Raw genomic sequence first — 22,891 nt, 5'->3', positions numbered from 1 at the left:
CTGGAGTCCCCCCTCCGTAGTTAGTCCATAACAAGTGGGTAAAACACTTGCCTATAAACTGGAAGACCACAAAGTCACAGGTTCAAACCCCAGTTACTACCATTGTGTCCCTGAGCAAGATGCTTAACCCTGAGTCTTTCCAGAGGGACTGTCCCTGTAACTACTAATTGGACCATTTAAACTAATTAAGTGGTCATTAAAGACTTTTAATTTGTACAGTGAATTCAAAGTAAAAAAAAATAAACAACAATATCAGATTGTCTTAACAATTATCTTAATCATCCTAGTAATTAGGATAGGCTAATGATTCTTCCACATCCTCATATAGAGAATTTTCATTAATCTTGTTATCAGAAAGTTTGGAAAACTGGAACCTTGTCTGGAACTTTGACATAACTGCTACCATGAATAAACTTTATCCTAAAACTACATTGCTCAAAAAAATAAAGCGAACACTTAAACAACACAATGCAACTCACAGGCAATTAGGCAATAAAGACGTGGTTCTGCAGGTGGTGACCCCAGACCATTTCTCATTTCCTATGCTTTCTGGCTGATGTTTTGTTCACCTTTGAATGCCGGTGCTTTCATACCATGAGACGGAGTCTACAGTCATTTACATTTACATTTACAGCATTTATCAGACGCTCTTATCCAGAGCGACTTACAATCAGTAGTTACAGGGACAGTCTCCCTGGAGCAATTTAGGGTTAAGTGTCTTGCTCAGGGACACAATGGTAGTAAGTGGGATTCGAACCCGGGTCTTCTGGTTCATAGGCGAGTGTGTTACCCACTAGGCTACTACCACCCTACTACCACCCAGTCCACACAAGTGGCTCCGGTAGGGCAGCTCCTCCAGGATGGCACATCAATGTGAGCTTGGCAAGAAGGTTTGCTGTGTTTGTCAGCGTAAAGACCAGAGCTTGAAGGTGCTACCAGGAGACAAGCCAGTACAGGAGACATGGAGGAGGCCGTAGGAGGGCAACAACCCATCAGCAGGACCTTTATACAAGAAGGAACAGCAGGAGCACTGCCAGAGCCCTCCAACAAGCCACAATTGTGCATGTATCTGCTCAAATGGTCAGAAACAGCAGGGGAACCACAATGCATCACAAAGCAGATGCATTTGTACTTTACTACTGTTATTGCATACAGTATGTCTCTGCAATTTTATAATGTGCAAAATTCAGGGCAACAAATGAGTAGAGTAAAAACGTCCGCCATCTGCCTCCACTTGATGTAATGACGAGGAACATTAATGCCAACTAATGAAGAAGATAATAATTTTAGTTCAAATAAGAGCTTGTCTGAACAAAACAGTGTGGCATAAATGTAAATAACATAACAAGTAAATCATGGCAAGGTTGATGTGCCTGCATGGAGATAAGATGCATCATTCAAATGGGACACTGAATTCCAAAAGCCCAGTTTACAGGATGAACAAACAACGCAGATTTTTCACGCAGCTTGTATTGATTCCAGACCGCGATAGCTGCATATTTTCCGAAACTGAAAAGGGGCTGTTGCCAGGAGTGCGCCGAAGGGTACATCGCTGTATTCAACAATACGGCATTATTGAATGAAGGGTGATAGATCCTGAGTCAGGGGTCCCGGGGCCAGAGAGAGCGCCTCAGGCCAGTCGAAGCCTGCGAAGATAGCCAAACTAGCATGTGCAGCTGCCTGCATCGCTTTAAATTTGAAACGTTCCCAAATCCAACCACAAGCTGAATTAACCAAGAATAGTGTGTTATATTTCAAATAATTATCTCCAACTGACTTTCAGAGTTTTTAAGGACGCCTGGGTTTATGCCTAAAAGCACCCCTCCGGGGTCTGTGCCTCATTAGAATCAGTGCATTTGCATTTGTTCAATATATTTAGCTATTATTAATGCCCTCCTACTATTTGCTTATTATGATTGAGAATGAAATAGCCTTTAAACAGCATTTCAAATGGGAATAAATCATTTAACAGTGCAGACACAGGCATTAAATCCCGCTTTGAAGCCTATAGTAGACCTCTGTAACACACCACGGTTCATCTTTCCCCTGCAATTCTTCTGCTGGCAGCCCTGACAAAGCTGCTTGAGCAGGTGTCCTAGAGTCAGAGGAGGCTTCACCCTGAATCAGCAGGTAAAGGCAGCGGCGTGATTAATGCCGCCTGGCTTCCCATGAGGCTCCGGGGCTGCCCCGCTCCATGAGCTGCCGTGGCGGACCTGTCTCCACCCTCTCCCATCCTGCAGTACCTGAGCGGCGCCAGATACGGGGGAGAGGCCATTAATCGTGCGACGGCTCTCCCTGCAGGCCCTCCACCGCTCCTCCAGGCCTCTTTTATTTCTCTCTCTCTCTCTCTCCTCCCGGTGACTAGGCAGCGGAAGCTGCAGCTTCGTCCGGCCGTGACAAAGTGCTGCTCTGTGTCCCGGTATTTTGAAGATAACCTCGTTAAAGACGATCTGGGTCTCCTCCCCTTAGGGAGCGCCACAACATCGGGCCCGCTTTGGCCTGCTCAGGAGTTCGCCAAAGTCACACTTCTGCAGCCAAAGCGCTTTTTGCTTTCAGATCTGCATCGCAATCCAGTGGGGAACTTTTCACTTTTTTTAGCCACTGAATGCAGCCTGTAAGGTAGAGCAAGGCAATCAGCTGTGCGCCTTCACCTTAAGCACAAAGGACACTCGTTTTTTGGACGAAAATGTTCAAATATTGGACAGAGTAGATAGGTGGTTTGAGAGAGGAGTGGTGGAGGCCTATTCATCCTATTTTGCTGCCCTTTCATCCATCCCCAGGAGAATCAGGCCCAATTCACACGTCCACCAGGTCGGCCATATTTAACGACCCGCTTAATGGGGGCAGGAGGAGCTGCCAGGGCGGGGCTGTCACATCCACCCGCCCCCCTCGAGGCGGGAGTGAGGTGAAACCAACCTGGAGGATGAGTTTGTGGGCACAAGCCAACTTTCCTCAGATTGACAAAGTTCTGTGGATGCAGAATGAAACGTCTTGACATTAAAGACAGAAAGTCCAGTTGCCGCGACTCAACGTGCAGACTAATTCACCTGGATGACTGAGAATCAGGGTGGTAGTGGCCTAGTGGGTTAGACACTCGCCTATGAACCAGAAGACCCAGGTTCGATCCCACTTACTACCATTGTGTCCCTGAGTAAGACACTTAATCCTAAATTGCTCCAGGGGGACTGTCCCTGTAAATACTGATTGTAAGTCGCTCTGGATAAGGGCGTCTGGTAAATACTGTAAATGTAAATGTAAAATCTTCACAGGTAGCGCAAGGCTAGTAACGAAACTCCCAGAACCGCTCCGATTACATAAGCGACCTCCTCCAACTCTCTCGTTGTTTGGCCTCAGTATGAGATTGTGGGGCCTTCCTGTTCCCTTTCCAGTGTTCTGCCACGACCTTTCATCGACTGTCATTGTTTCGCGTTGTCCTCAGGCGCGTATCAGGGTGACACCATGGTCCGCTCTGGGGTGCCCTGATTCAGCACGGCAATATGTGAAGATTGGGGTCACGTCCCTTAAGGAAGACCCTTTTTGCCACTGAGCAAACAACAACTCAATAATACCTGACCTTGATGTGAATGTTACACACACACACACACACACACACACACAGTACAGTCAAACTGCAGTAGATCAGCCGGAGAAAGTCCCAAGGTCGGCCGGAGCCGGCACCTCGCTGAGCCCCGTCCCGCCCCGCCTGGTGACAGGATGAATATTTTATCCGGCAGCCGAGTGGCGATGCGGCGCGGCCTGCCACGAGCCGGGGCGACGGTCCGCTCATAATGCATCTCTGAGAGCCTGCGAGCCGAGAGGTTCCCGCGCGGCGAAGGTTACCAAAACAACATTGCCTCTAATGGCCGTTTCTAGATATGAATCTTCTAGATATGCTAATGTCACCTTTTGCATTATCCTTACACACATAGTACAAGAGCAAACAAAAAGCCCCCATAAAACCTTTTACATCCCATCAAGACAGAGGGGCACGTGGAGTCTGACCCCCGCAAAGCGCAAGTATTACATCAAAACTAAATACGCAAATATTTGACATAAAAAAAATGGACCTCCTAGCCTTTCAAAAGTATTTTTACTTCACTCCATTTTCAGCTTTTCTCTGCCGGCCGCTCATTTTGCTTTGATTTGTTTCTAACTTTCGTCTTCTTCTCTTTGGCTTTTTGACACCCTGTGAGATGCTGACGTTATTGAATTAATTTTACGGCTTTTGCTCATTGCATTTCTGTTTAATGTGTATTTTATGCCTTGTGCGAACCGTCGTGTCTTTTGTAAAGCACTTTGGTCCAGTGTGTTTGTGTAAAGTGCACTACGAATAAAAAGCTGGATTGGATTGGATACTTGCCTAATGGCCTTCAGCGTCGTAAATTTAAACTGCAAATGTGACAAAAGTGGGCAAACTTTTAATGAGGTTTAACTATGTTCCGAATCTAAATAAAATACAGTTACATTAAAACTATACCAAAGAATAACACTGAAATATAGTTCAAATATTTCACAATGGTACATGCATCTGTTTCATAATTCACTGCGTTGGCATGGACATAATGCTGCCACAGCCAATATTCTTTAGTGTTCACACTAAGTGGCTGATTGCAGTCATTCGTGCTCATGTTCAATTCTAGTCTGATGCACACACACACACACACACACAAAAAAAAAAACCCCACTTTGTGTTTCTATCATGGGAATATGAAACAGGATGGTGGGGGGCAAGAATGCGTACATGCGAGGACCACCGCAATAAGCAAATGTTTGCACAGATAAGACGAGTGGGAGCCTGAAACTGCTCACATTTTCCCTTTATGGGTGTAATCAGTTTCCCATGAAGCTCTTTTTCCTGCCTGCTGCTTTTCCTGCCCCCACTCGGACTCAGATTGAAAACACGGCTTTGTTCGCATGTGCGTGTCGGCGTTGGGGGACGTACGGCGCTGGCCACGAAGCCTCGCGCTCGGCGATGGAAAATACATTTGTAGGACTTTTTTTTTCACACCTCATGCGAACAGTAGTGGCAGCTTTGTGAAGACAACATGGGGGCCCTGCTTTGTGAAACCAGAGACGCGCCCTGTGTCAACTCGTTGCGCAGGAAACAGGACACTGCGGCCCAACTGCCCATGCGACCAGCTCACACGGTGATCGCACACATGCCGGCAGATTATCGGGGTGCAGCTGTGGCGGGGGGCGGGGACCAGCTGCTGCGTGCCATCACGCCGGCCGAACAATGGGGCTGCCCTCAGTTCCGTGTCCGAAACGGGGACGCGGGGGGACGTTGTGGACGCACACAGAAGCTTAGATCTCCGACAATGAGTAACTCCGACAACGACACACAGAGCTTGACCTCTGGGGGTCACGGGCATATACCGTTAGAGCTTTAAACAACCCCTCATACCAGCCACTCTTAACTCTGCTCGAATGAACTTGGAAGTTTGCAGGTCGCGTCCTACAGCCGGGCCTGGTGGGTAATTCGAAGGGCTGCGTGCATTTACATTTACAGCATTTATCATACGCCCTTATCCAGAGCGACTTACAGTCAGTAGTTAAAGGGACAGTCTCCCTGGAGACACTCAGGGTTAAGCGTCTTGCTCAGGGACACAATGGTAGTAAGTGGGATTCGAACCCGGGTCTTCTGGTTCATAGGCGAGTGTGTTACCCTTATAGGTGGTTCCACTTTATAGGCAGGTTCGTCTTGTGGTTGTCTAATGGAAGTGGCGTATTTCATCCTCTGTTACAGTCACGCCTCGGTAGTGAATGACTTCACGGGATAAAAATATCCCACTCCCTGGACACCTTCCTTTTCGAGTCCGCCAGAACGTGGGTGTGCTTGCAGGAACTCGTCCTACCAGTGGGCAGCAGGGGGCGCCACACTCAAAGTCTCTGTGCTTTTTTTCTGTGTGATTTTTTTCCCACCATTGCCTGCCTGGGGGGGTTGTGCAGCAAAACATGCCGGGTGATTATTCTCTTGGTTTAACATTCCATTCATACAAACTCCCTTTGCTAGCTCTGGTACTTTCATTTAAAAAAAAAAAGAGTGGGGAGGGGTGGGTGGAGGTTTAGCCCAGAACATGAACATGGAGACCTTGTCCTGCTGTAGAGGAGATGGAGCTGAGAGCTGGCTGCCAAACTGAAACGCAGAAACACCCCATGTTCGTTTTTTAAGAGGGCTGATGGTGCTGTTGCAAAGCGCTGATAAGCGGAACAATTGCCACAATGCTTCTCACATTTATTTATTTGTTGACTTATTTATGTATTTATGGCACCCGTTCCTCCTTCAACCCAGACCAGATTCAATGAATCATTTCAAATAGATTTTCGGGTCAATAGATTTTTACAAGGCCTTCTTTGCAAGGCCTTCTTCAAGCAAGCCTTGAAAGATAAACATTATCAGAAATGATTTGTGGGCCTTTAAAGGCAAAGATTTCAACAAAAAGATTAGTTATTCTGCAACAAAGAATTACGCTGTGTAAGTCATTAACTAGCTCCCCTTGAAGAGCATGAAAAACATTTTTCAATAGAGAAGGAAACTGAGCGGTTTCCACCCATTGCACTAAATATATACATTAATCACAAAGCACGCATGCACACACACACACACACACACACACACACACAAGAAACATTTCAAAGGAAGGAAACTGCCTTGGCGTCAGCTGTCATTTTTCTTCTGAATCAACAGTGGTGTGACTGCGAATTACAAAGCCACTTCAAATACGCAGCAAACCACACGGATGAATGTTCCACCGCCTCTTATGAACACCATGTTGTTTTAGATTTGAGTGCATTTCCCTGACTGGCAAGCACTAAAAAATAATATTACAAATAATAAAACACTTACATGCAAGTGGATTGCAAAATGATTAATCAAATGGTTTCTTAGAAAAAAAAGAAAAAAAAAAAAAAGGGGGGGGGGTCATTTTTTGCAACTGTCCGCGCCTCCAGAGGGGAGCGTCTAAGTAGAGTTAAGCGTGGCCTCCACTCCATAAATCCCCCCATTTATTACAATTTATTACTGGGCAGGGGTGGAGTGTTTTTACTGTGGTATGCTGTGGCTAAAACCCGCGGACAAGATGTGTGTGATTAAGTGCAGCCTGCGCCTCCACCATTTTTCAAGTGCAAAATGTGTCCACATTCGTCCACACATTACGGCACAGTGAAGTAATTAAGCAAATATTTTAGTTGGACGAAGCCTCTAATGTTAAATGGCCCTAAGGTTACACAAAAGGGGCCCAAATTTATATCAGCTATCATATGGAACAGCTTGTGTAGTATCCGCTTTATTGCTCTGTTTTCAATTTAATTCCGATGATATATTTACTACGCTGGACGGTATTAGAAAATTCTGGCAAAAAGCAAACGTGTCCATCGGGGGATGTTGCGGCATTTTGTAGCTATCTCTGAAATAGGGCCCGTCGCGCAGCTGCCTGAGACAGTCTTCTGCCGAGGACCTCGGTAAGTGTTCCTGACAAACATTCTAATTATGGGAGCCCAGAAATTCCCAGTGCTCATTACAATTATAATGAACATGGTAAACTAGACCAGATGTGCCTGAAAGCCGAGTCCTTTGTACGCTACCCAGGCAGCGGTACTTTTTCTTTTTTCCCTGTCTCCCTCCTCCCCCCAAACCCTTTTATGCAGAAATACAGTAAAAACATCGGATTTGCAGCACGCATCGCTTTATGTTAAATGCTCTCGGCGTAACACATACTTTGTGGGGAGAGAATATTATGTGCAGATCCACAGTCCCCACAGATGTCTTTTTTTGTTCCAGCAGGGGGAAGAAAGAAAGAAAGAAAAAAAAAACAACCCAAAAAACAAAGGATAAATAAATAAATAAAGGCATAAAAAATTTTGTCAAAACCTGACAGCGGCATGTTTTATATTTATAGCATGGAACACGTGACAAAAAGGCAGATGTGGTGAAGCTGTTGAGACTAATACAAATTCGCAGCACGAATTGGAGAGTTTTTATGTTATAAAACTGTTTATTACTTATTAAAAAATGTTACATAGCAACCTTGAGTGTTACTCCAAACACTGTCAGAGCAAATACAATTTCTTGAACTTTAGTTTCTACCTCTAATACATCAGAAAATCGATTACCCTTTAGTATGATTGTGTTGCTTTTCGATCAGTCTTGGTGTTTTTCCCTCTGTGCAAATACAATATTTCGAACCGATTTTGTTACACTGACAGCCACTTTCCAGCGCGTCTTGCACATTATTTAAAATAGGCCCTTTTGTGAAGTGATTGCTCATTGCTGACACTGCAGAACTGATTTCCTCCTCTTTTTTTTTTTTATTTCAAATTAATTCAGAACAGCAGTTTTGCCACGTTCCTCGGTTTGTGTGCTTAAGTAAGTGCTCCTATAAATCACTAAATTTGTCTTTTTTTTTCTTTTCTGATTTGAAATACCTGCCGAGTGGCTCCTGGAGTGTGTCCTCTGAGTTAAAAAGGGGTCACCAAAGTACACCTGCAGACTCCACAGTAGTCCTGGACAGTACACTTCCTTGTAAGTGCCCACTCCTGCCATCAGAGTGGTCAGAAATTACAGTATCCAGTGAATACGTCACCAAGTGTTGTAAAGGTTTTTTTTCTTCCTCTTCTGCTCTTCTTCTTCCTGTGGAAGTATTTACAAGCACCTCTGTCCTACATTTGACAAAGACATTCCACAAGCCAAATACATCTGGGAGTGAGAGAACAAAGCTGTTGGGGGAGGCCAGCGGATGGCGAGACGTAAGAAACCTGCTTCACATTTCTTTTCGCCGTTGAACACTTCTTCAAGGACAGCAGAATTTTGTTTTATATTTTTATGTACATGTAACCGTGCCATTTAACGCAATAGACAGGTCTCCGGTGGTTTCCTAGATAACGGAATTCGGCAAATCTCACCCCTGCTGTCTTGAAATATGAACATGCGTACTACCACACCATTACATTAAAAAAATGCACAGTAAGGAGCAGTATGAAAAGGAATTTGTTTTTTCCGACAGTAAAAGGTGATTAGAACAGTTCATCAAGGAGTACTGTTATGCTTACCCCACGTAGTGTTTCAAAGAAGAGTGCTAAGAACAGATTCAAATTGCACTGTTGCATTGCATTGATTTGTCACTCGACTCGCTCTTGTTTCCTTTGGATGACCGCAAAATGTGTTGTCCAGCAAATCTCTGCCCATCGTCCACCCCTAGCTAAGCATGCTAGCGTCCTCCCCTGGCGCTCTAGCTGAATAGCCACAACCTACAACGCTGTAAGAAACAGCCACCATTGGCCCACAATCACAGACATGTGCAAATCATACGTGAGAGTGGCGAAGAAAACAATTTGCTTCCAGCATGAAGCATCTACAGTATACAGTCTAAAAGTGGTCAACAGCGTGGCCATGCTTTGCCGGGAGCACCGTGTCATTGTCACTGTTAAAGTCGCTGGGATAGCGTAGCTTGGGCAGGAATGTTGAGGGTCTAGGATAGTTTGGTGCTTGGGTGTACTGAGGACAGCTGAGGGGGGCTAAAGTTTGGCTGAGGGTTAAGAGTCGACATGGGGTACAGGCTGTGATGGAGGAGGTCCCCGTACGCGGCCCCCACCGGATGCCGGTACAGGTGAGCAGGGCTGGCCGCCTGGGCCAGAAGTTGTCTTTGCATCATGAAGGAATGGATGGCGAAGGGGGGCATGAGCGGGGAGATGACAGCCTGGTTCTTCAAGTACTGCAATGGGTGGGAATAACTAGTTGGGAGATTTGGGCCCAGGCTGTCGCACATGTCCTGTACCTGAGATACAAAGGCCCCTGGGTACAGCCCTGGGAAGATGGGAGCATGGAGAGGAAACTTGTGACTCTCCATGGCGTAACTGTTTATGTGCACAGCATGCACAGGTTCTGCCAGTTTCACAGTTTCAACCTCGGGCTCGGGAGTCCGGGTCTTTCCCGCTGTGTCCTTGGGAGCAGAGCAATGCATGGGGGTTACGGCACGGATCTTCTTTTCCGGGGGCCCACTCTCTAACTCCTCCAGGTTTCTTTTCAAGGGTCTTGCAGCGCCGATGTTCTGCGGGCTGCTCTTGGTACCTAAGATAGGCCGAACTATCTCTTCAATCTTGTAGCCCAGGGTGTCGTCTTGTCTCCCACTGTGGGATTTCTCAAGTGCCCGTGTATGCGAGTCTATGGACTTCTTGGGCGTCGAAACGGTCATGGGAGGAACACGACAAGCTCTGGGGTGATAGTCCAGGCCTGAGTTCTGGCCAGTGCCAGGCTGATAGAGAGGAGTTGACTTTAAGTCCTGTTGCATGATGGGATGAGATAGGCCACATATAGAAGGGATAGAGGAAGCTAGTTTTGAAGGGGCAGGCTTTGGGAGACTCAAGTCTGTAGGTTGGTCCTCTGTGGACTGTTCTTCTGGAGGTGACCTGTCTTTCAAGCTACTGCTGTAGACCAACCCTACACTGTTCGATGAGTGTTGGCCAGAAGGGAAGGCCTGAGAACTCTCATGGTCCCTTGGGAAAGACTCCCTACTCAAATACTTGCTTAATGAGTCCTTGTTCAGGTGGTGTTCAGTCTGTCGGTAGAGGTTGTGAAGGTGGGGTGATGAGTAGAAGTCACTCAGGAAACTGGGGGCATGTCCGGGACGGGGCATCTCACCTGACTTCTCTACAATATGAGGGTCTACCCTCAGAAGATAGGGTTCAATGGCATGGCCAACCTGGGGCTGGGGAATGCGATGGGATGCATCACACAGGTAGGACTCTGATGGACAAGTCTCTGTGGAAGCCCGCCGGTCCTCGGCACTACGGGGTTTGAAGCTCTGAGCGTGCTGGATGACAGACGGTCGGTTGATCACTCCCACATCTGCTCCGATGGAGGCTTGTGAGCCTGTCTGCCCTCCAGGAGGGTCCTCTGCGCTACTGGTTTTTCTGTGAATCAGCGGTGGAGGTGGACCATAATTGTTGGGTTGGGATGTCCCGCTGACCTGGGAGAGCATTTTTTTCTTGGCTAAAGGGGACATGATGCCAGGGTTGGATTTAGGGTAGAGGAGTGGAGTGTGGATGGGGGCATCTACGTGATCAGTTGGGGAATCCTGACTCCTGATTGGCTGTAGAGTCGGCAGCACCATCCCTACATGACCTGGATTCTCCTTGAGGCCTGTGTGATCTGTATTTCCCAGGGTGCTTGGTGGTCCCACAGTAAACTCGGGCAGACCCTGCTGCCATTGGTTCTGTGTGAGGGAGTGGTTCAGAAGTCTGGAGGGAGGAGTCACAGGAAAGGCACCAGAATCATCCTCCTCTCCATCAGACTTTTGAGACATGGCAGGATTGTCTCCATTGGCACTGTCAGGCCGACCCCCATCCCACAATGCTCCACGTGAATGCAACACTTTCTCTGTGCCACAACTCTCTGTTTCATTCTTCACAGTCAACTGTAGCTCGTTGTCCTCCTCCTTGCTGGTTCTTCGTTCAGTCTCCCTCTGGCTGTCGAGCTTCTGACAGGCATCTTCTTGGTCTTGGATCTTGCTGTCCTTGTCTTCCAGGCCCTGGAGATCAAACGCAAGGCATTTAAAAAATGAACTGATAAAATCGCACCACAGATAATGCAAACTATTTATTTGAAGAAAAAACGATGAACAACCTCAGAGGAACAAAGAGGGAAGCTCTTTTATTATACATTTTACAATGGCAGAAGGACAAGTTGCTTGTGTGCATCGTCAATGGCTAACAGATGATGCAGGTGCTGGTGCTTAGCACTGAGAAACCACAATGCTCCTCATATAATTTGTTCTCTTGTAGCATTAAAAGCTTAACTAGCCATGGTTACACAATGTGGACTGTTTTGCTCTGTTTTGAAGCAGGCCAAATTACACATTCCCGTCCAAATAATAAGGAGCAAAAGAAAGATATCTGTGAATATGACAAGCACACATATGCTTTAGTACTTAGCAGGCTGAGCCCAAGGGCAGAGAATCCACTTCTGGCAAAAATTTGGATGGCTCAGAAAAGGCAACATTAGCGGGAACTGTGCATAGAGAACCATCCATTATTACTGTCATTGAAAAAAATGCACAGATGTTTGACATTAGTGAGTGTCAAACATGTCGCTGGCTCATCTCTCTCGATTCAACAACCCTCCTGACTGAAATAAACACATCTGACGACATAACTGTGTGCAACGCAAGGCCGGTCTTCCCCCTCGTCTGCCTTGCAAGGGAGAAAAAGAAACGATGGTGGTCCCGGGACGTTATACACGTGAGCACATTTTCCAACGGTCCTAAGCATTGTGCAGATGACGACCCTTGACCTGCAGGGTCATGTTGATCCTTAGCTTATGGGCCAATGGAGTGACAGGCCTTTTCAGGCTTGTTGAGACTCTTTCTAGCTCACTGGAATATACACAATGTCTGGGGGCTTTTAGTGGCTGGTGACTAGCAGCCAAGAATACCCGGCTGCAATGGGGTGTAACTGGCTAGATAGATAGGTCAGTAGACCCGCCCGAATATCTTGTGCTCCTGACAAATGGGGGAATTAAGCATTCCTGTGATGCACTGACACACTCCACACTAGGGTGGTTGTAGCCTAGTGGGTAACACACTCGCCTATGAACCAGAAGACCCGGGTTCAAACCCCACTTACTACCATTGTGTCCCTGAGCAAGACACTCAACCCTAAGTTGCTCCAGGGGAACTGTCCCTGTACCTACTGATTGTAAGTCGCTCTGGATAAGGGCGTCTGATAAATGCTGTAAATGTAAACACAACTTTCAGCTTATCTCCTTATCTCCTTTCTTTTTTGTGATTTTATTCAAAAGGGTAAACCTTCCCATGTATGATATTCATGGCTGTAAAACAATATTATAATATTTCATTGTTTTTCTAAGCTGCAAAATATTCTTATCTTTGAAAAGGGGGCCCTGGAGAAAAAAAGTTTTTTTTCATATTAGTGCAGCAGTGCACTAATATCCCACCTATAAATAAATAAATAAATTCTCAATTCATCATATTCCTTAACTTGGCTTTTTCCCTCAACGTACTGTACACTCAAATATGTGGCTTTTCAAATTACTCAGCATACCAGATGGATGAACTAGGCATGTATGCCACTGGAAAACTAGTCAGCCCTACACAAGGGCCCTCTTTGTTTCCACACCGCAGCCTATCATTCGCTGCATTTTCAGAAATGAATATGCGCCATGTAGTCACTCTGAAACAGGGTCTGAATTTGACACTCTGAGAGAAAATTCGAACAGGCTGTCTCATCCGCTCTTTAATCGTTCGCTTATTCATGTGAAAATAACAACTCAGTTCTCACGCGCTCCCTCCCTCGCTTCATATTTACGCATAACTGGACAGACATTTGAAAAATCACCATGGATTCATTGGCTTTGGAGGATAAAAATAAGTCTGCGGTTTTTACGTAAGAGCAAAAAAAAACGTGGTGTTCAATCCTCCCTTCACGTTTACAGCCCATCAGGTTTGATTCCAGTCTCTTCCACTGAAATAACCAGTTTGTCCTCCACCGTGAAGTATGGAGGCTTGTCAGTGGCGCAGTGTTTTCACCTGGCCTGAGAACAGAGTCTTTCTGCAACCAGTTCAGGCAAAGCGCGAAGCAAAAAAAAAAAAAAAACTGAATAAATAAAAACGGTGCCCTCGATTACCCGAGCAGGGAAATGGCATTTGATTAACCACGCTGCGCAGTGCTCGGACCTACCAATTCAACTCAAATAATTATGTTCAAACCAGCTGCTCCTGACAGGGCTTTTCTTGAAGAGCCTGTGACAGCTTATTTGTTAAATAGAGAAAAGCACAGGGCCTGAAGTGGGCTGTCATGTTTTTTTCCCCCTCTCATCGCTCTCTCTCTCTCTCTCTCTCTCTCTCTCCCCCTCCCTCCCTCTTCTCTGCACCGCTTTGCTGCTGTCTGAATGCGAATGAGCGAGACGTTGACTGACCGGCGAGGGCTCGGGGCCTTTGACGAGGGAGGCGTCCTTTTCGGCCCTGGGCCTGGCGTTTTGCTCCTCTTTGGGACGCCTCATCGCAGCCAGTTTTGTCTTGACGCCCCCCTCCTGGGTGCCGGTCTCCTGCTTGCGGGGTTTGACTGGGGGGAGGGGCTTGTCCTCCTCTCCTTTGGTGAACCTCTCGTACGGCAGGATCAGCCTGGGGGTAAGAGGGAGGGTGGCAGGTTAGTGCTGCGGTGTACCTACCACTGACTCATCAGCTGTGCTTGTGCAATCACGCCGCTCTTTTGGCAGGAAATCCGACACTCGATCCCGAGGCAAGGCGGCGAAATAAGATCCGACGCAGCCAAACACCAAGTACGTTTTCTGGACTCCATCGTGTGCAAATATTATTGTTTTATAAACAAAGTTTCAAATGGGAGGAGCCTATTAACAAAAATGACCTCTGGTATAGACCACTCCCACTACCAACACAGATTACCAGTATCGCAATTGGCGAACTGGTGAATGTGACATCGGTCAACACAAAACATTCCACCTGATAATATGCACCGTGCAATAAAAATGCGATTAATATTTTCAAACAAAGAAAGGCGACACATTGTGAGCATCAAACAAACGGAACAAAGCTCTTGAACCTAATTAACAGAATTATTTTCTCTCCCCAGCAAGCTGACGTTATTAATCTGATTGGCCGTGTGCGCCCCGACACTTCACACGGAACACACCGGTGACAGGGAAGGACGCGGTGACAGAAGACTATTTATTTTTTGTTTTCATTTCCTCGCGCCTCGTGGCGAGATGGCGGGCCTTTATCTGCGCCGCTGACGCGGACCCCTGATCGAGAGGTGGTAATTGGAGGGGATACACCGTGCCGCAATCGTGCTCTCTGCTCGGGCGACCGGAGGTTTTTATAAATGTGCTTCGCTGTGATTAATGAGTCGCGGTGGGAACGGTCGGAGGCTGCGTGGAATTATCAATATTCGTAGCGCGTGCTGCGCTGCGTCCATAATCAAAACACATTTCCCATTTCACACGTCGCTCTTTATGAACAAGGTACAAATGAAGCCACCGCAAACCGTCTGTTCCATGAAATATGTATTCCATGCCGTGTCTATATGTGCATAATCCCTTGTTTTTTTGGCCGGCTGATAAAAGTGGCCTCTGGAGAAGTCATTTCCGCTCCCGCTTTTTTTTTTTTTTTTTTTCCCCTGGTCGCGGTGTTTACTCAGATCCAGGACCCGGCCCGGCGCACCGAGCATGCTCAGACAGGGCCTGGGATCTGGCACCTGGCCAGTGGCGAAGCTAAGCAGCGGCCCTGAGGGAACATTCATCTTCAGATCCCATTACCAAAAGAGTTTAAACATGTTACAGCTGCTAAAACTGGAGGGCCGCTCGCTCCGGCTCCCGCGCCGGCGAATCAAAATAGCGGCGCGGCTGCCAAATACCTGATTCCCACTGTAATCTTTCGCTCGCTGTTTATATAATACAGGCGTAATAACGCACACAATGACTTATCTTGTTCCCGGCTAATCCTGCCCAATCTTCCCGTCTGGAGCTGAGTGGGTGTTTTTTTTTTTCCAAAACCCGGCTCTTCTGATGCACCCTGTTTTTTGTTTTTTTTTGTGTTTTTTTAAAAGACACGTCCAGAAACGACACTGTCCCTGTTTTCATTTACCGGGCTGAAAAGTGCCCACACATGTCAGTGTGTAATGTGCTTCTCTCTCTGTGTGTGTGTGTGTTTGTACAAAAGACAGAATGGAAATGACCCCTAATGCCAGAGCAAGAAGTTAGAGGAGTAGAGCATGACGAGGGAGAGAAAGAAAGAGAGAGAGAGAGAGAGAGAGAGAGAGAGAGGGGGAAAAAACCCTTCATTCCTTCCACATGTCCATGTATGGCTGTTACGAGAAACCATTCGCGTCCCTCTTTTTTTTTTTTTTTGTGCAGAAAAAGGCTCCTACAAATAAGGCACTGGACTATTTCCTATTGCAGAGGGGGGGGGGGGTTTACGAGGCCAAGAAGGTCTGTGAGATCTTAATTTCTGTTGCTGTTCACTGCGCCGCGCAGCTGGCCGACAGAGAGCGGCAGGGCAGCGTCTCGTACAGCTGGCAAGGGGCGCGGTGCCAAGGGCAGGAAATCGACAATTAAATGTTCCTTCACAAGAGAGCAGGAAAGGGAGAGCGTGGGGTCGGAGTGGAGGGCAACGCAAATCATTCCGCGGTCGTCCGAGCCGGGCTTGTTCGGGGTGGCCGGCGGACGGAGAGAGGCGCGAGGTTGGCCCGCTGGTCCATGTGAACAGATACGGCCTTTTAACCCCGCGGCCCCGCCCCCTACTACCACTGCAGCCAGCCGCCGCCCGACTCCTGAGCGACTGATTCGATCTGCAAACATGACTTGTCCTGATGTTGATGCCAGGGTCACGGGATATGTGTGTGTCATTACAGTCCAAACACCACACTAGAGCATATTTCATATATGTTACATTACATATCAAGCCAAAAAATTGTTGTTTTAATGTGGAATTATGGAAACATTCATTTATTCAGTCAAAACTTGGCCCTGAAGTATCGCCTATTTTTAATTACATTTCAAAAACCTTCTTAACACAACAGAGCAATAGCAATAATAATAATAATCATGAGGCTGCTGATGAATTCTGGGAAAACAGGAGAAACCCAGGAGCCCTGGAGAATTGGCAAGTCTTCAGCTGAACGGGGTTTTTGCTCAAGTTATTTTAAGTCCTCGATTGCAGCGGGCAGCACTGACAGCGGCGGTTCATTCTCGGGCCAGATAAATACGGCCGAGCACCGCTGGCTGAGCTCAGGTGGTTTTTTTGTTTTTTTTTAAAGCGCAGCTCTGGAGAGGGACTGCAGATTTAAAAGAAAAAAAGAAACTTCTCTGCTTTCTCTGTTCTGCCAGCTTGCCGGGCCGAGCCATCCGCGGCCGCTTGCGGGAACTCAAGCTCTCCTCCGTGACCCAGTCGACGGGGTCTTAAATAGGCCAGCAGCTCACAGCCCGCAGAGCGGAAGGCGGTTCCTGCGGTTCTGGCCTTTTTATTCCCTGGCTGGCTCAATTTGAATATCTGTTTTCATTTTTCGGATCCCAGGTGCACGGTCCCGTCCCATTTCCACAAAAGCGTTAAAAAGTGCATCCCTGAGCCGCTTACTGTCATTTAACGTGACTGGTTCGCACTGTTCAGTTTGCGCAGGGAACTCGGGCCCAGGCTCAGAGGTCACCGGCCCACTAGGCCCGTGACATTTCAAAAAGCCGCCCTGTTAATACACGTTTAAATTTATTCTCTGCATAGGAGAGGGGAAAAAAATGCAAAAATGTCCCCCGCCATTAATTCAGATGCGCGCAGTAATTAGTGACTGGGTTCAGGTCGTGAATAATGAATAAGGGCAGCGACAGGGAATAAATAAATAAATAAATAAAAAACTGAAAAAGGTGAACGGAAGTTGTGTGTAAGTACACACACACACGTCCCACCCCGCCTGCGTCTCCGCTGGGAGAGCTGTTGTTAATAAGATTCCGTCGCAGCATCCTCGTCCTTGCGGCTTTTAATCCCGCTCTTATATAACGCTCATTTCCATGATAGCCCATTCCGAAACAAAGGCACTTTAATATAATCACGCCTAAAGAACACAGTAATTACACAAAGTGCCGCCTTTATTCCCGCGGCAGAGGTGCTGTGTACTTTTTTTTTATTTATTGCCCGTCGTCCTTGCCCTGGGGAAGGTTTCGGAGAAGAAAGTGGAACAGCAGGCCCGCGGGTGAGAACATGTGTCTGTCCCCAAAAAAGGGGCAAGTAAATACAGGAGCTGAAAAAATGGCCCGCGGTCCCCTCATGCAATAACAGCCGGAGGACGCGTGGAAGGCGGCGATGGTGACGATGGTGATGAATATTAGCGCGCAGGCCGCCGGACTTGTGAAACATGCGTGGCATGCAGGCATTTTGCAAGGTGCTTGTTCGGGGACAGGACTGGGGACAGGGCAAAAAAAAAAAGTGACAATGGCTTAATGGTACTAATACAGGGAGGCTGAGGACACGGCAGCATACTGAACATTTTTTACTCACGTTTACGACCTGCAACCATCAGTTATGTCTATTTAGCATTCATATGACGGCCCAAAGCATGAAGGCATCGAGCTGAGACAGAATACGGTATCTCACAGGAGTGAGCACAAATGACGGTGGCCACACAAAATATGACATTTTTGCCTAGGGGACAACTTTGCCTAACTTGGGGGACAGCAAATTTACACTGTTACACAAGGGGGGGGTGGCTACTCCTAAAAACTTCGTCGTCAGGTTGCATAATAGTCATGCTGAACACTTAAACGAGTCACTGTGCTCTAAGTGCCGTAAACGACTTTTTCGTTTTAAGCACATGACTTCAGACATCATCTGATGCCTTTGAAAAGCAGCCATGCAATGTAAGCGCATCATACAGCTGGCATAATGGAGCCATTGTGCAGCTGCACAGCTGTTGCACGGTCAGCCATGGGGGCTCACGAGGGAGACGGACACTCAGCAGCTGATGTCATCTAACATGGGGCTCTTAAGTATCCTTGGGGCGCGTTGCCGATGGTTGTTAGGGGCCACAATGAATATTGCTGTGTAATAATAACATTCGTATTTCTCCAATAAGAGACAAAAGTCTGAACTGGCGTTGCTCCGAGCGCCCTCCTATATTGAATCGCGCGTTGTTCAATATATTACGAGAGGCGTTTGAACGTGGGCAGATTGCGGTAGTCGTTCTTGGCGTGTGGAAATTTGAGCTGCTGCAATGCGAACACGCCACCGCCAGGCTTCTAGCGAAGATCAAAGGGCTTCCTGAGCGCACCTGCTCATTAAAACAGTACAGACATTCAATGATGTCCTAAGGTCGTCCGCTCAATAAATGGAGGCCGCGGTCATTTTTGGCCCCCTTTGGGGGTGAGATGTTATGGCAAAGGCTGGGTAAAAAAAAAACTGCTGCGTTCACCAGACCAGTCCTGATATCATACGGCACGTTTAAATTTGTGGTGCAAAGACCTTCAACGCGGATGCAGTTCCCCTGCGCGGCCACAAGGTGGCACTCAACCCAGCAGAGCGCCCCCCTGCTAACCAGGAAGTCATTACTGTCATGACAATTATTACACCCTCAGCCGAACGCAAGCTATTTTTAGTGAGGTCAGCTTAAAAGGCCTCATTCGGAAATTTGCCCGCCTTCAGCGTTAATGAACCGGAGAGACCAACTGCGACCCCCCCCCCCCCCCTCTTACCCAGGAGCCTTTGCTCATCAACATCAACAACTTGATTCCCCCCATTCATCATTTATTTAGATTTTTTTTTTTGGTTCAAGCGTCGAGGATCAAACAGAACAGCGAGCGATTTGAGCGCTCGATGCAGCGGCGCTCGGCAGGTCTCCGACGCTCCGAGAATGTTAAGCAAATAACCGGAGGCCTGTTATTGGACATAATGCAGTCTGCAGCAGGCCCGGGGGCCGCTCGTGTGCTTCTGCTACGCCTGCACGCGCTGCAGCAAGGACTTTAATTATCGCCACCATGCTTTCTTTCTTTCTTTCTCTCTTTTTTTTGCTGTGCAAATGAAAATTATTTGAAGTGCTCGGAAGAAAAAGGCTGCATTCTTTCCTATGGTAAGGGGTTTCAGGAAATGCTGAGTTGATGAAAGAGACAAAAAAAGAAAAAAAGCAGAGGAAGGTGGGGGTGCAGAAAACAGACATTGTTCCATCAGCTTTGCTCAACCCCTGAGAGATTTTCTATTCTTCGTTTTTTTTTTTTTTAAGACCCTCGACCTGCCCCCTGGTTTGCGCCATTTAAGGATGATGTAAAGCAATGGCCAAAACCAGACCTTTGGTTGGCCCTAAAAAGGATCAGACTGCCTCCCCAAGGACCAGAAGTCATTAACTTTCAACAGCTAGCTTGAATAATTGAATGTGTTATAATATACGATGAGCTCTGTGTTCTGGTTCGCAGTGGAGTCCAGCTGGAGCGCTCTGTTTTTTTTTTTTTATTGCAGGAATCTGTGTTCTGAATGGGTCCCAAATTAAGGCCGCATTCCTCAGTAATGATTTTAAAGACATGAAATTGAAGGCCTCTGCTTGCGCAACAAGTCCCCTTTGAACGAATGTCCCCCTCGCAACAATACGAACACAGCGGCCTTTCTTCGCGAGGGCAATCCGCGGCAATAAAGCATAAACAGGCCCTGTGAGAATATGAGGCTGCATCAGCGCAGAGGTTCGCCAACAAAACCCCACCAAAGACCTTTTTAATTGGCAAACGGGGGGAAAGAGTGGTGGAGGGATCGGATTATGAGGCCCAAATTGGACAAAAGCAACGTGGCGCCTCCCTAAATGCATCACTGGGCCTTAGACTAATGAAAAAACACATGTTACTCAATGGATGGTCAATTCATCAATACAATGTCAATAGAACATATACGCCACTTAGTGCCCTATTTTCAAACTGCCGTTAAGTGTGGCGTATGTCTGTAAAGCAAATAGTGTCCTCTGGATTTACATAAATAAATAGATCAAACAAAACAGAAACACAATATTTAATGATGTTTGCAAATGTGACATATTGGCGCACATTAGAGCTGTCAATCATCGGGCTCCTTCCATAAAATGTTTTTTTTTAAATATTGCTGTTCTGACAGACATAATTACACACAAAAAAAGGGTAATTAGTTTCTCTTTTTCAAGATAAGGATAAGCTTTGTATTCACGTAAATCCTGTAAGGTCACGTAAACGTCTGACCTTACACTAGTGAAACAAGTGGCCTTATAGCAGTTATATAGCAGTTATTCGCCATTTTTCCATCTGAGACATACATCAGGTGCCAAAAGAATTCTTTATAAGCACCATGGCCACCTCATCCTTATTTTTCAGTAATTATTCATCATTAATGCGGCATCTACATTACACAAAAGGCACATAATGGGCTTGTGGACCCATTAAGGTGTAGGTTTTTTGAATAAACATCATTATTGTATGGCGACGTTGTCGAGACACGGTGATGCTGACGCGCGATTAATCTTCTTTTTGGACCCGGCGATTAAACAAGTCACTTTTTTACTCCTGTTAAACAATGAAAGTGATGGCATTTTACCGGGGCAAATGAGGCCGTAAATTTAAAAATGCAAATTGGCGCTGATGAACTAATTAGATCAATCGGGCTTTTTAATTAGGTTTTGTCAGTGTGCGAACACCCACAATGTCACCCCATTAGGTAATTCCACCAGCACTGTAAACACAGATAAACAGATAATTATAAATAGGTGTGAATAAATAATTGCCATTTTGGATGGGGCGCTAATTATCACGTTACGTTCACTTTTTTGCCGTATTAGAGCGGAGTATTGCGAACGTTACAAGACTGCTTTTTTGGGGTTTTTTTGTGCCGACAAAGCTTCGGTGTCTCGGGGGACAATGACAGCTGATGTAAAGCTCCATCTAAAGCAGAGATCATTAAAATATAGTTAAAGGGCTCGCATTAAAAGCTGTCATACTCGCTGTGGGTTCAAGGATGTGTGCTTTGGAGCATGGCTTGTTTGAATTTAGATCAAACATTAATTCGGAGAGGAGGGGGGGGGGGGATCAATACGGCGCTAGGAGGAAAATCGACGCATTTCTTCTTTCCTCTGGGTGGAAGAGCGGCGGTGCAGATTGTGGCTGGCGGCGGGGGTTTGTCGTGCCTCCCTCTCCACCGGCTTGTGTTTTTTAATTCATGGCTACTGTACGTACTGGCCTAATTACGGACGGCATATGCATCCTAAAATATTCAGAGCGCCACTCCCCGCTTTCTGGCCAGATCTGGGCGGAAAAAAAGGGGAACGCAGCTGAAAGGCAAACGTGCCTCGACACAAACAGGATTTTACGGCCGATGCAGAGTGGCTTGATAAGGCCTGGGAAACGCTGTTATCTTTAAAGTAGTGCTCATAAATGGAACGTTCTGGAACAAAGATTTCAACGTCGAGGGGAGGAGGAGGAGGAGGGATGAAATAAATAAAGCGGGTTGATTGATCAGTGTCACTGACCTATATAATTAAAAAAGACTGGGGGTGGAGTGAGTGAGTGAGAGAGGGAGGGAGGGGGCAAACAGACACAGCAAAGCTCCTCAAGGTTATTGATGTCATTTTTTATGACCTAATTTGAAATCTGCAATACTTTCTTATTTATTTCATTTCATTTTAAGCCATGACTGCACAGCGTGAGGGCCATTGGCGGAAATCAAGAGCATAGCACCTCCACGCACTTCCAGTATTGATTTGCATTTTATTAGCCCGAAATGTCTGATCATTATTTTTTTCTCTTTCTGTAGCTTCGGTCGGTAACTGTTTAGCACATCTGTACTCTTATCATGGCCCAATTTCCAGAACAATCTTGAACACTTTTTAAGGGTCTGGTTTATCCATTTGTAAAAGCGAGAGGGAGGGGGAAAAAAAGCTGGAGGGATATTCGTCTTGTTCCAAAGAACTGAGGTCCGCTTATAAAATAGCATCAAACGTCCACATTCCCATCTGTGGCTGTGGTTCTTGTTTTTTTTTTTTTTTTCCATTGAGCTCAAGCCATCTCGTGAAAAGCCACTTCAGTTCAACCCGAAGCGGAGGAACAATGTGCCATCCCATGTGCCGAAACAGAAGACGCAACTGGGGACCGTGCTCAGATAATACGGCGGCTCACTGCGAGCCGACATAAAGGAGCAACTGAAGAAAATAAAGACAGTTATCAATTCAATTAATTACCCTCTCAACAATGCACATCGGGCCCTTTATCTCCTGATTCACCACAGCCAGATATAAACCAGATTTTTGTACGTATTCCCAATCAGACATTGTGTCTTTGTTCCTGTCTGCAGAATTTTTGCAGCATGCAGTGCAGACCGCGAAATCAGGTTCTTTCTACTGTGGCAGGACCTCATCCATGCAAGAGATAATACTGAGCAAA

The 22,891-nt window shown here is 46.6% G+C and overlaps 1 protein-coding gene across 2 annotated transcripts in view; it reads right to left on the bottom strand.

The window, feature by feature from the left end:
• Positions 1-7,971: 7,971 nt before the first annotated feature.
• arid5b (AT-rich interaction domain 5B) overlaps positions 7,972-22,891 on the bottom strand; it is a 63,302-nt gene continuing 48,382 nt past the window's right edge. For both annotated transcript variants that reach the window (XM_028961713.1, XM_028961705.1), the window contains exons 9-10: positions 13,931-14,135; positions 7,972-11,525 (exon numbers count right to left, since the gene is read on the bottom strand). In XM_028961713.1, coding sequence (XP_028817546.1) covers positions 9,468-11,525; positions 13,931-14,135 — 2,263 coding nt within the window. In that variant the 3' untranslated portion in view covers positions 7,972-9,467. The remainder of the gene's footprint in view (positions 11,526-13,930; positions 14,136-22,891) is intronic.

The sequence above is a fragment of the Denticeps clupeoides genome, chromosome 2 (assembly GCF_900700375.1).
Source record: "Denticeps clupeoides chromosome 2, fDenClu1.1, whole genome shotgun sequence".
NCBI classification, from domain to species: Eukaryota; Metazoa; Chordata; class Actinopteri; order Clupeiformes; family Denticipitidae; genus Denticeps; species Denticeps clupeoides.
The sequence above is the reverse complement of the archived record's forward strand: the minus strand, read 5'-3'. Positions and strand labels throughout refer to the sequence as shown.